This window comes from Xyrauchen texanus, chromosome 4, assembly GCF_025860055.1.
Source record: "Xyrauchen texanus isolate HMW12.3.18 chromosome 4, RBS_HiC_50CHRs, whole genome shotgun sequence".
Classification (NCBI taxonomy): Eukaryota; Metazoa; Chordata; class Actinopteri; order Cypriniformes; family Catostomidae; genus Xyrauchen; species Xyrauchen texanus.
The window spans coordinates 40,187,999-40,202,428 of NC_068279.1; the positions used below are offsets into that span (position 1 = coordinate 40,187,999).

The 14,430-nt window shown below is 36.1% G+C and overlaps 1 protein-coding gene across 1 annotated transcript; it reads left to right on the forward strand.

Moving 5' to 3' along the window:
• The first annotated feature begins 553 nt into the window (after positions 1-553).
• On the forward strand, positions 554-12,698 carry LOC127638597 (surfeit locus protein 4-like). Its single transcript, XM_052120180.1, has 6 exons — positions 554-756; positions 5,505-5,691; positions 5,834-5,910; positions 7,700-7,743; positions 7,828-8,014; positions 11,679-12,698. Exons 1-6 carry the CDS (start codon positions 709-711, stop codon positions 11,943-11,945), a joined length of 810 nt encoding a protein of 269 aa, XP_051976140.1. The 5' UTR covers positions 554-708; the 3' UTR covers positions 11,946-12,698.
• Positions 12,699-14,430: the final 1,732 nt, after the last annotated feature.

Here is a 14,430-nt window from a genome sequence, read left to right on the forward strand (position 1 = left end):
AGTTGCAAGTCTTTTTTGATTCTATCGAGTCGAGTCGCGAGTCATCAAATTATTGACTTGAGTCCGAGTCAAGTCCAAGTCACGCGACTCGAGTCCACACCTCTGGAAAATGGTGTTATGGATCTTAACCCCATTGAGCTTTTGTGGGATCAGATAGACTGTAAGGTGAATGAGAAGTGCCCGTCAAGACAGCCACATCTATGGCAAGTGCTACAGGAAGTGTGGGGGTGAAATGTCACCTGAGTATCTGGACAAACTGACAGCTAGAATGACAAGGATCTGCAAAGGGCTGCACTTGGAGAATTAAAAAAACAAAACAAAATCTAATTATAATTAGATGTTATAGTAATTTTTCAAGTTAAAAAAATGTCCTAACTATATATTGTGATCAGTTGAATGCCACTTTGGTGAATAAAAGTACCAATGGCAACAGACAGTAGTGAACAGTCACTTCTGTGCTTGATCTCTACGCCTGCATTAGTACACGTGGCATGCAGACACATTTGTGTCCTACAGGGGGCGACAGATCAGACAGCGGGGCATTATGGGGCGGAGAGATGGCATACTAGGGCAAGCATACAGACGACAAGAAGGCAAAGCTAGTGCGAAACCTGTAACATATCTTAGAGTGGGCACAGATATAGACAAATATAGCTTAAACAATCAAAGGCGTCTTGGCGATAGGAAACGTCGCTTGGTTTTGCTGTCATGGCTCAGAATGATTTGATGAGCAATGCGGAGGACGTGGCGGATCAGGTAAGAACAGAACAGAAGGCCCTGCTAGCCAACTGAAAAAAAAATCACGGAGATTTCAGGGCATTTCTGTCGTTTCAAAAACAACCTGATGTTGCTTACTCAAAGCAGAGTCCAGGAATGGTCCGTGTCTCTGTTTGGAGTTAGCGTCACGTTTGCATTGTTGCAACAGAGTCTTGTTGAACAACTAACTTCTAGTCTTGTGATTCGGATCAAGGAACTCGAACACTAGTTCTACGATCAAGAAATGTTAAACCCGTAAATAGCTCGAGGAATGGCTTAATTTGTCTTCGTAGTCAAATATGTTTCGGTTTCCTAATGATTATGCTATATTTCCCAAGGCTGCTATCAAGTGGTGATAAGGACTGTGTGCACCCAAAGTGTGAAAATGGCATTTTTAAACTTCAGGAATGATTTGAATCACTGCACTTAATAAAATGATGCATAAATGCAAATGTGATTGTTAATAAATTTATTTTTAAGATAACTACTGTTAGTTTTGACCGTATGCAACAGGGAAATTACATTAAGCCATCATTGTAAAGTGGGCATGGGCATTATCCAGTCATTTGAAGTAGAGTAATCGATTAATCGTAAATTAAAATGTAAATGCAACTGTACGTACGTAAAATGTATATTTTGTTTTATTTGTAGAAATTACTAAGAACTGTTAAAAAAATTAATTAAACAAATTATGTTTTTGTAAAATAATTAAATGAATGTGCATATTCATAGATATTAAAAGTAATAATTGTAAAAACAAATCTGTTGCACTCACCAGGGGCCAGTTGCATCAGCTATATGCAAGTAAAACATTAGCCTAAATGTGCACTAAGTCACAATTTACACATTACTAAATATTTGAGCATTGCACCATTAAACTTATATTATATTTAACGGTATAACGTAACCCTACGTATAAACTGAGTATAAACAAGACTCTGATCAGGAGTAATGCTTGGGATAAAAAAAGACTGATAATTTATGACATCAAATATACTATTGATCAAATCTACTTTTACGTATAGTATTTTAATGGGCATGAAATTTATTACAGCTGACAGTTACGTGAGCAAACAAGGTTTGAACATCAACCGTAACAAGATCAAATTGAAATGGTGTAACCAAATTAAGCACTGACTTGGTTACAAACTATCTAGTAGTTACTAAGCCCTTAGTTTGAAATTTACATCTCAACTTAAGTGAGAACTTCTGCACAGCTGGTGCAAACCTACACTGGAGCTCACATAAAAGCTGTCACATTTGATTAGTTCACAAAATCAATTTGCAGGATTCGAGTAGTGTTTTTAATAATCGACTAGCTGGTGTCGAATGAGTACTCGATTAATTGATTACACGTACACATCCTTAATGTAGATTATATTTGTGTTGTCCGCATTGTAGAAGCATTTTACCTTCTCAGTAGATGTTAGCAGTAAGTCATTTTGAACCTTTAGTTAAAGGTGCAGTATGTAAGATTCAGAAACCCTTGTTATTAATGTCACCTGTGGTCGTTAAGTGAACGCAGCCAGCTACCTGTTGCTCGTGCACTTGCACACACTCCATAGGGGAGCGAGCATCAACCAAAACAATGACGTAACTTACAAAGAAGCTTAATGTGATTCACCGCCGTCATGCTGAAAGATGAGGTAGCATTATTAAAATTACACAGTTATAATTGTTTTACAACAAACTTTGAGACTAAACTAAAACTACTTATCAGCTAATATAGCATACTGATACACACATACAGCTACATACTAACGAACTATACCAGACAGTTTACCGTTGCACTATTGTATGATTTGTTGTCATATGTTGTACTACAATCAAGAAACCAGCGTATTTGCTTAAAGTTGTCCTGTATACCTGACTTTTAGTATAAAGAGAAAATTGTTGAAATTATTTGAATGTTATGAAGCAAGGTAGCTTGCAATTCATCAGCGTTAGCAGGCAAAAATTACATAGATCAGTACTTATGACACTATTTCACATGCTTTGCAGTTAAGTAATCTTACCTGTTCAATAAGAACGCCATTTCAGTCGGTTTTGATCTCCAAAACCGAATGGAAGTCCCTCCAGGATTCAAATGCACTGCCGAGGTTCATTCTAGTTTTCGCTCGACCGCGATCACGTTCCCGCTTAGCCAGACGGGATTCAGTAGATAATTATTATTATTTTATTTTTATTTTTTTGGCTTACTCTGAGTTTGTGTTGGAGTCGGTGTTGTGCAGGGAGCCAGATGTTTGCTGGATTCCATCTATAAAATAACGTTACCTAGTGTTGCAGTTTGTTGTCGCTGTTGAATAGCGGAAGCACGGAGGCAAGGCTCTTGGGAGCATGCATAAACGTTGCATCCTTTGGATTTTCACGGCAAAAGCGACCCTCTCACTTCTCATGAAAATCAGTTTACAGTATTTAATAGGCAACATAGGATGTCCGGGACGTGCACATTTTTTAAGTTGCATTACAAGCCGTTCAAACATTGGCAAAAAAAACAATTTTACTTATTGCAACTTTTATAAGGGTTTGATGAATGTTTTGTGCTTGCATCGGATGCATTTACCATATTGCTTTATTATAACAACCTAATCTTCAAGGATTTTAGTTTAGTCATTTAGTCCCTTGTCAATGACATCTGTAATCATAATTCATTCTTATGCTTTTTTTCAACTTCATTCACACAATTGCTTGATTCTGGAATTCTGTCTTGCGTTGCCATGTAACATGTCTTATCAAGACAAATCCATACTCAATATTTCTCAGCTGCTTGGAAACAAGGCCCTCCAGGCACACTGATTGCTAGAAATGTGTTGACAATCAAGCAGACATTGCCCCTGTGGTCTCTTCCCATTCATTCAGTCTTGCTTGGTACTTGTTGAATGCTGATTGGCTCACACTCGACTGAGTGCTGATGTGGATTGTCTGGAGGCGGGGCTTAGTAGAGCCCTCTGTTGTGTTTATCACAGGCAGAATATCATTATTAAAGTCTGCCCTGCATTTATCAAAGTGTTCTAATTAAATGCAAACATAAGGTAGCTTCGAAGTAGTAATCTAAATTATCAGACAAGCAAACAGTAAAATTTGGATCCAAATAGCTCAACTTGAAGTAGGCTTAAATGGCAAATATATCATCTCTGATTCATGAAATGAATACAAATGAAGCTTAAAAGTGACACCCTAAATAACATTGCATTAAACTAATGTTCAAAACTGTGGAATTACTGAACAGCTATTTCAATTGTTAGGGATAGTGAATAAATTAAAAATTCTTTCATCATTTACTCACCATCATGTCATCCCAGATGTTTATGACTCTGCACAACAAAAATTATGATATTTAGAAGTATATTTCAGCTCTGTTGGTCCATGCAATGCAATGCAATGCAAGTAAAGGTGACTAAAACCATTATTAACCACTATATTACCATTATAAAGTCATTATTTTTACTATAAATTTTCCTCCCTGCCCAGTAGGTGGCAATATACCAGAAGAATGTGAATTGCCAGAAACAAAGAAGAATGTTGAAGTGGAGATTTATAGGGGAAAAAAGGACTTAAATATTGATCTGTTTCTCACACAGATTTATGATAATGCTTCTGAAGACATGGATGAAACCACTGTAGTTTTAAAGATTACTTGGTGCTGCCTTTGTGGGGGGGGGGTTTAGCCTCAGTTTTGGCCACCATTCACTTTCATTGCATGGACCTACAGAGCTGAGATATTCATACAGCTGTATTCTTTCCTGTACATCTCTACTCAACAACATTGCATGAGGAAGTGATAGAGATTTATAGGCCGCAGTATTCACTGCTATTCAAATGCTGGAAATGTAGCCCTTGTGTTCATGAGTCATGAACACGGCAGTAGCATATGGATGTGCATTTGACCTGTGCACTGATATTGGCTGAAAATCTAGGGGAAAGTGAAAAGAACATTGAACAACACCTGTTTGAGATGCTGCCTCAGCATTTGCTTTATGTAATATGTAAGTGAATAACCAAAACATTTACACATTTGTGTACACATCAAGAGACAAAGCTATTTATTCCTGTTTCTTTTGTTGGCTTAAAGTATTAGATCATTGAGGTCATTAGTGTAATGTGACACTGGGATCAAAGTATCTTTTCTAATTCAATAAAACTGGGCTAGACTCCAATAATAAATGTAACTCCATCCACCTTTTATTTTAACATTGTTCTGTCTCAACCGGGTCCTGAATGCTGACTTGGACCTCAGATGTGGTCTCTAATTATAGTCTCAATGTTATTGCCTTAAAGGTATAGTGCACCCAAAAATGAAAATTGTCATAATTTACTCACCTGCATACAGTTACAAACCCATAATACGTTCTTTCTTGTATGGAACACAAAAGGATATATTAGGCAGACTCAAGTCACCATTCATTTTCATTGTGTGACAAAAGATGCAATGAACGTGAGTGTTGATGAAGACTAACCTTTCCTTTTGTGTTCCACAGAAGAAATTAAGTCATATGGGTTTGTAATATCATGAGGGTGAGTTAATGATGACAGAATTGTCATTTTAAAAAATGTCAGTTTCATTCAAAAATCAGAATTGGCATTTTTGGGCAAACTATTTCTTTTAAGATAACTTCAGAATGGCATAATATTGCTAATGACAAGTTTTTCATGTCAAAATCTTTAAGACATAAGCAAAAATTATCTTCTGATAAGCTTAGTTACAAGAGATTGCTGTTTCATATCTCTGCCCTTTTGTTCATCTCTAGTTCCTTAGGATGACGAAGCAGTACCTGCCTCACATAGCGCGCCTCTGTCTGATTAGCACATTTCTGGAGGATGGCATTCGGATGTGGTTCCAGTGGAGTGAGCAGAAAGAGTATATCGACATGACGTGGGGATGTGGGTTCTTCCTTGCCACACTGTTTGTCTTAATCAACTTGTTAGGGCAGCTGGGTAAGTGTAACTCAGTTTATCCAATGGAATAATCTTGGTCCCAATTATAAAGGCTGCTGTAAATGTCATAAGATTTCTGTTAAACAGTTTTTTTTATTTTTTTTTTTTATTATTTTTTTTAATTATCGTATCTCTTAAACAGGTGGCTGTATACTGATCCTGAGCAGAAATTTTGTTCAGTATGCCTGCTTTGGATTATTCGGAATCATCGCCTTGCAGGTGTGTGCAGGATTATTAAAGGAATATTACAAGTTCAATACAAGTTAAGCTCAATCAGCAGCCTTTGTGGCATAATTTTGATAACCACAAAATATTTTTTGTCTGTCCCTCCCTTTCCTTTATAAAAGTAAAGAAAAAATCGAGGTAACATTGAGGCACTTACAATGTAAGTGAATGGGGCCAATTTTTTGAGTGTTTAAAGGCTGAAATGTGAAGCTTAAAATTTTATAAAAGCACTTACATTATTACTTCTGTTAAAACGTGTGTATTATTTGAGCGAAGTTGTTTAAATCATAAATTTTATAGTTTTTTTAGGGTTTACACCATTATGTCGTCATAGCTAAGATGTAGTATTGGAAATAACTTAAGGTGAAAGTGATTTTATCATGATAAAATCATGTTAACTTGTATAAAGTTTATGTCTTGTGACTAGACAATTGAAACAGTATTTTAACAATAACCGACTGGCCCCATTCACTCACTGTAACCCAGATTTCTTTTTATTTATTTATTTTATGAAAAGGGGGGATGAATCAAAATAAATGTTTGTGTTGATCAACATTATGCCACTAATGCTGTTAACTGAGCTCAACTTGTATTGAACCCAGAATATTCCTTTTAAGTTCTTTTACTTTAACATAGAACCATCTTGGGGGCCGTTCACACCAAAAGCGTTATTCCATAAAAAAAAAAAGTATAGTTGTGCACAAAAAATGGAACAGATTGCAGGTTTCTTAAGACATGTTTTTTTTTTAAAGATCAAGTTCTTTTTAACTTAAAACACAATCTTAACATTTTGGCATTCATGAACAAGATGCTGACAAAAGCAGCAAGACGCGAGGTGACGTCCATCTAGCGCATGTTTACAAAGAAGAACAATTCAAAATCAGCACCAATAGATGCAAAGCACGCTCCTTGTGAACGGCAACTAAGACTAATTAAGATGAAAATGCTCTCATTATTTACACACCCTCATATTATCCCAGGTGTGTATGACTTTCTTGCTTCACCAGAACACATTTGAAGAAACGTATCTCTGCTCAGTAGGTCCTTAAAATGCAAGTGAATGATGATTTTTCTTTTGACGCTCCAAATATCATATCAATATATATCAATCTTTTTTTAACTCTAAATCATGCTTCAGTTCTGCAGTGGTAAGCACATGTGACGTTATAGCATTTGAAACATGAGAACTGACACGTGTGTCACTACTGGAACAGCAGCATTGTTTACAAGTGAGGAGGAATTCTGTATAGTAGCTTGGTTGGTTTTGGTTTTGATCTGTATTTATCTGTTTCTTTATTCACAATTGTGCATTTGTGTGCTCATCCTGGATGTCTCCACTGAGTGGAGAATGTGAGATTACTTCTGTATTATGGCAAAGTGAATACATCACACGAGAGACCACTTAGACTACACCCTCTCATGAGGTGTTGGATTATAGTTAAAAAGTACTATTTTTTTTTTTTATCTTTTTTGCACCAAATTGATCGTATCGCTTTAGAAGACATTCATTTATCAGCTGGTGTTGTATGGATGACGTTTATGTTGACTGTCTGTGATTTTTGGAGAAATCTCCATTCAATTGCATTTTAAGGACTTACTTAGCTAAGACATTTTTACATTTTCTTCAAATGTGTTCTCATGAAGAATGTCATACACACCTGGGATAACATTTAGGGTGATTTAAATGAGGTTTTTGGGTAAACAATCCCTTTAAACACCATCTTTGAACAGGGCTATAATTGTTAAACGGTTTAATTACAATCATGATCTTTATCTGTTCCAGACTGTTGCCTATAGCATTCTTTGGGACCCAAAGTTTTTGATGAGGTGAGCTTTTTGAAGGATAAGGAACATGCAACATGGATTTTTCTTTAATTTCACCTGGATTGACTTCTCTACTCTTTCTGTCAGGAATTTGGCCCTGGGTGGAGGTCTGTTGCTGCTCCTTGCTGAGTCCCGCTCTGAGGGCAGGAGTATGTTTGCTGGAGTTCCCACTATGAGAGAGAGCTCTCCTAAGCAGTACATGCAGCTCGGAGGCAGAGTCCTGTTGGTGCTCATGTTTATGACGCTGCTTCACTTTGACACAAGCTTCCTCTCGGTGAGCAAACATCCTCATCTTGGTAAAAGGATGAATGTCTGGGGTCATATTTCACTCAAATGAAATTAAAAGAGATGCTGTAGTGCATAAAGAAAAAGAAGCCTATTCTAGAACCATTGAGCTTATTTGCCTTGTGACATTATTGTCATGACTGATAAACCCAAAGTATACTTCAGATTTTACATGAACACTTATTGTCTGCGTAGTGTGTAGCATCGAACGCTGCCTTTCAAAGTATACTTTATTTGACAGTGCGCACATACACAGGCAGTTGACACGTGTTCGCTGCGACTGCTGTGAGATATTGGACTATTTCTCTACAGGAGTTTAGACCCATAAAGATGTCTTTATAGTCTTTCAGACTCGAGTTATACAAATGCAGGTATCTCCTGACCTCCTCACACACAGGCTCTTGACATGCACATACACTGTTGTTGTTTCCACCTTACCCTTCTGTTGTTTAGCCATGAATACATCTCAAGCACTTTACGAAGGCTTAACGGTGAGTGTTGCCACCTTGTGGACTCCTTACTTGTGCAAATAATTTCAGGTGCATGTGCATAATGCACGTTCAGAGTATGCACGGTTAAAAAAAATCATGTCACGTGCATTCGGTGCTCGAGCACTCACTAGGTTATATGAGTTTGCAATGTGCCTTAGTCGCCAAGTTCCCTAAGATCAACTTAAAGTTTGTTTCTGGAGGTAAATTTTTAAGTTTTAAGTAAACATTACGGTGCACAGCGTCTTAAAAATTCAGTGGAATTACAGTTTTTAAAGTTTAAATTCAGCCTGAGACGATCCGAGAAAGCAATGGTTGGTAAACACTTCAAGCACGTTTCACTGTCTCTTTGCACTTGAAGGTCTATATCAGACATTTAACCACATAGCAGCGTGAACCGCACATGACAGAAGTTTGAAAGAGACTAGTACAGGGTGTCAGCACCAGCGCTTTTAGAATGAAACATCTACATGCTTCAAACACTCCACTGTAAGGGAGGAGAGAGAGAGATCTGACAAAAGCATGCATCACACCATTTTTATTTTGTATTAATGTAACTCTGTTTCATTGATAAATATATCGCTATATGTTATGTAAATGCATAAGTGAAATAGCTGCAAAAGATAATGAGTTATAACATTAGATATATTTAATCGCAGTTAATGTATTCAATTTTACATTAAAACTGCTTCATTCTGCTCTGAGTGGTTTTTAAAGCTTGGTCAGAGTAAGAGAATGGCTCATTTATTGATGAATCAAATCTAAATGGGATGTTTAACAAAAGTATAGTCCTTTGCAGTCATTGAAGCTCAATAGTTATAAAATATCATCAATGAATGAAACGCATGTTAAAAAGATGGCCAGTGGTGGACTGACGCAGAATATAAATGTTTTATTTAGCTACATTTGGAAAGAAAAATGTATATATATTTAGATGTAAATTATAAATTTTAGATTAGTCCGTTACCGCCAAAAACATGATTTATTTCTTAAATCATCTTACGGCCCTAAAGATTAGAAAAGATGTGCCTGCCCTTGGATAAACCTGTGCTTGGTCGCACTAAGTAGAATGTGGAAGCAGTTGTGCAATAGTCCATTGCAAAAAAATTAATTCTTATTACTGTAATGTAGAAAACAATGTCATTGTCCGATTGCCAAGATTTAAAAAATGTATATATATATTTGTGGATTAAAATCATCAAATTCAGTACCACAAATGTACCACCATATGGTATTCTTAAAGTTGTCATTTACAAATGTATTTCATTATCACTAATACAATTCAAAAATCCTAAGCATATTTACATTGTTCCATATGAAGATTAGTTGTTTGTTTGGTTGATCCTTTTATTCGTTTTCACAGTTTTTAATTATTTGCTTAATTGATGGATCTCACTTTGTTCTTGCCATGTAAATTGCATTTGATGCTGAAATGGCATTAAACATTAAAATATATGCATACATTACAACTTGAATAGTATATAATAAAAAAAATCACTGTATGGTAGTAGGAATTAGTTGTTTTATTTTCACATCTCAGTAGGCTACTGACATGTGAAAGCAATGAGTGCTTAATTGGTATGAAAAAAAACTTTATGGTCCTAAAATTTTCATTTTCTTTTTGTAAAGTATAATTATATTTCTGTTGTCTTTTTTTGTAATTGGTAGTTTCAGCATTGATGAGGGTATTATCCTCACGGCTTAATCAAACTAATCAAGGCTTTCGTGTTAACATTGTAAGCTTCTCTAAAAAATAGCTACCTAAATGGCAGCAGAAATATGGCATTTAGAACATTACAACCATTTCTCAAGCACTTTTTTAAATGGGCTTGCATGCAGATCTATCAACAACGTTTAGAAACAAGGTTTTTTTTTTTATTGATTTTCACATTTAAAATGGCCTTCACAAATAAATGTGGAGACTCAAGTTAGCCTTTTCTGCATTTTTATTGGTTATACTCATAAACCCAGCTCTATGCCATCTTAAGAGTTGGCAGAATGTCAAAAATATGCCTAAGGCTTACTCATCATAATACAGAAGATATAGTGATTGCATTGCTCAGGATGTTGTCTGGCTGTAATGCAGGATTTGTGTCAGTTGCTTAATGATGCCCTGATTGTGATGGTTACTTAAACCATGATCAGTTTATCCTAATTCTGTAAATGTATGGTGTTTATTACAATGGGGATGCATTCAAACTGAACATGATGTATTTGGCATTTCAAATATGGTTGTTGTAAAAACAAGAGATGTTGTCATCACTGATCTCGTAAAATGTCAATGTAGAACATTTATGGAATAGTTCAAGCCCATATGACTTTCTTGCTTGCGTGGAACACAAAAAGGAAAAAATAATGATTATCGCAGTCTTTCTAATCTATTCTATACAGTGGCATCTTAAAAAGAATGTCATTAAAAGTAGTCTGCTGCCTGTGTGCCATATTACCATGTCTTCTGAATGCATACTATACTGTAGGTCATGTGGTTTTGGAACGACACAAGGGTTAGTTAATGATGACAGAGTTTTCATTTTTTGGTGCTACAGTATTTAAGGGTTAGTTCACAACAAAATGAACATCCATTCTCGTGATTTACCTACACATCTGGGATAGATTAAAGGTATGACTCCGCCTTTAGCAGAAATGAAGTTAAGTTTTTTTATTAGCAGATTTACACTCAGTTTGGCCATACAATGCATGTAAATGGGTGCCATCAGGCTGCTGGCTATTTAACGGTCCAGAAGGCATATTTAGGCAGCATTCACACGACTCCAGTCGATCAAGTAATGTCTTCTATAGCAAATCAATAGGTTTTTTGTAAAGGCAAACTAAGCTGAAACCTGCTTATATTAAACTTAATTTCAGTTCTGCTGAAGAAGGAAAGTCATACACATCTGGAATGGCTGAAAGGCAATGAAATCATCAGAGAATTAAAATTTTTGGATGAACAAACCCTGTAATAGTGTGCCTTCTCCATTACAATAAGCCTTTTTTGCCACTAGAGGTCAGACATGCACAAGACATTTTATCACAGAAATTGTTTGTGTTCCCTTTTCCTATATATTTGTGCATTAACCAAGTCTCATTGACTTATTTCTCATGGTAATTTCTTTTTTTTTTTACTGTCACAAAGCTTATATCTGTGTTTATATCCATTTGGCTTAGATCTTGCAGAACATGGTGGGTACCGCTCTTATTGTCCTAGTGGCTATTGGCTTTAAGACTAAGCTGGCTGCTCTCACCCTGGTCATCTGGCTGCTGGCAGTCAACGTGTACTTCAATGCTTTCTGGACCATACCAGCCTACAAACCCATGCATGACTTCCTCAAGTACGACTTCTTCCAGACCACATCTGTCATCGGAGGCCTTCTGCTGATAGTAGCACTAGGTCCAGGTGGAGTGTCTATGGATGAGAAAAAGAAAGAGTGGTGAGACTGGACTGAACTCAAACGGCTCACTCGTTCACACTGTAGTTTGCCCTTTGAAAATAGTAATTCCGTGCAGTTATCACACAAAGCAGGTACACTACTTAGGGAGGACTGAGCTGAATTGAGACGTGACCTCAAAGATCCCAGGACCAACAGAATGACCCACTCTCCACATTTCCACATGCACTGTCTTTGTTTTCATCTTGCCTGCATACTGAATTATTTCTGCCAAGCACTTTTAGACATTAGTTTATCATATTTATTTTCTAAGTATTGGGTCAGATTCTGTTATTTGAAGCCCCCCCCCATAATTGAAGGAATAACAAATTGTTCTCCATTGCCCTGTCATTTTGCCTTTTATTTGTTTTGTTTTTATGTGTGTGTCAATTGCATTCAGCTTACCAAAGACACATCCATTTTCTTCATGTCATTCTTTACAGTAATAGATATGCCTTCAAATTCAGGTTACCTATTAGTTCATCAAGATGAGAATTTAAAGTAAATCTACACGAAAGTAGATGTCATTGAAATATGTGTTTCTATATCTGCAAAAAGTTGTTGATTAATGGCTCAGACAGTCAAATTTGCTGTCACTGGTCTGGTTTTAAAGAATTGTTTCACCCAAAAATGAAAAGTTTCATCATTTACCCTCATGCCATTCCAGATGTGTTTGACTTTTTTTCTATAGCAGCACACAAATGAAGATTTTTAGATGAATATCTCAACTCTGTAGGTCCATACAATGCAAGTGAATGGGTGCCAACTTTTTGAAGCCCCACAAAGTACTTATAGCCATCATAAAAATAATCCATAAGATTCCAGTGGTCTAATTAATGTCCTCTGAAGCAAAACGCTGGGTGTATAAGAAATAGATCAGCATTTAAAATGTATTTAAAAAATTCATGAAGGTCGATGTCAAGCGTGTTGGCAAGTTCATGCGAGAACTGGCACCTGAAATACGGAAAAAATAAACAGAAGCACTATGTTGTTTACAACAGACGAGCATATAGAATCATACATGGGTGCCTCATCAGGCTGGTTTGAATATGTCTACTGCACGCCATCTTGGAACAGTGAACAAGGAGAGCGTCATTGTAGAAAACACAAGCTGGCTGAAAGCAAACATTTTTAGTAAAACAAGAGTTTTAAAAATAAATACATTTCTTATACACCCAGTGTTTCACTTCAGAGGACATTAATTAGACCACTGGAATCGTATGGATTATTTTTATGATGGCTATGTGTACTTATTGGAGCTTCAAAAAGTTGACACCCATTCACTTTCATTGTATGGACCTACAGAGATGAGATATTCTTTTAAAAATCATAATTTGTGTTCTGCAGAAGAAAGTCATTTCGCATCAGGAATAGCACGAGGGTGAGTAAATTATGACCGATTTTTCATTTTTGGGTGAACTATTCCTTTAAACTGACATTTGTTGATGTATTGAAATTTGCTACACACTGTTATTTTATTTGACTCAAATGGGCAAGTCCCTGGTCTTTCCCTGTCAACAGGCCAAACAAGTCACAAAATAATCAAAATCTAGGTGAACATAAAGAAAACGGAAATCTCTTCATGCATATTCTCTGCAATTTATAAAAAATGTGGATCATAAAGATGAAAAAGTTAAATGTCCTTGAAGTTTATTTAAAAAAAAAAAAAATGCATTCCTTAAATATTTGTTGGCTTCTCATGTCAGTGTAAGAAATTATTCGTTTCATGTTTGCTGTCTGTTGTCAGGTCACTTTGAAGTTTACAAAAGGTGAATTACAGTATTTCTCAAAACAAGCAAGAGAGTGAGATGAGAAAAATTAAACCCTGTGTTTGTCAAACTCTTTGTACAAAAAGAAATAACAGAGAAAAGCTGTTTCTAAAAGGTTTTCTAAATGTTTTAAATATTTGTTTTGACATATAAAGGGAAAATAAAAAAAGATATCAGTTGTTTATATTCTTTTTATCTTCTCAGCAAAAAAAAAAAAAAAAATTAAGTGTTATTCTAAAAAAGCAAAACCCCTCTGGTCTACATGAAAATATACACTGAACAGACATTTTGTCCAATGAACGTAAATAAGTACTGCTTGTTGATTTCATACTTTGTTTGGTTATAATGTGGTTCAAACATGGTGACCTTCATAACAATCAGGTGGAGCAGTGTGGTCTTCCAGAGGTCGGAGCTGAAGAGTGAGGCATGCAGGAGATAAATTAAAAAGGCAACTTCATAAGGATAACAGGTATTGAAGCAGCAGGATACGAGTCTCTGTGGATAGCAGATGACATGACTGTCCCTGCGCTGCTGCACCTGCGAGTAGCCGACATAGACCGCATAAATGTGCTGCTGCAAGCCTACAGAACAGGACAACCCTTAGGTGATTATTATTAATGCTTTAATAATATAAAATATTTTACTATTATTTTATTCGTCTTGGTTTTCTATGTGATATTTCAGTCGAGGAAATGATGTGAAATCAGGTTCAGGTTGTATTAT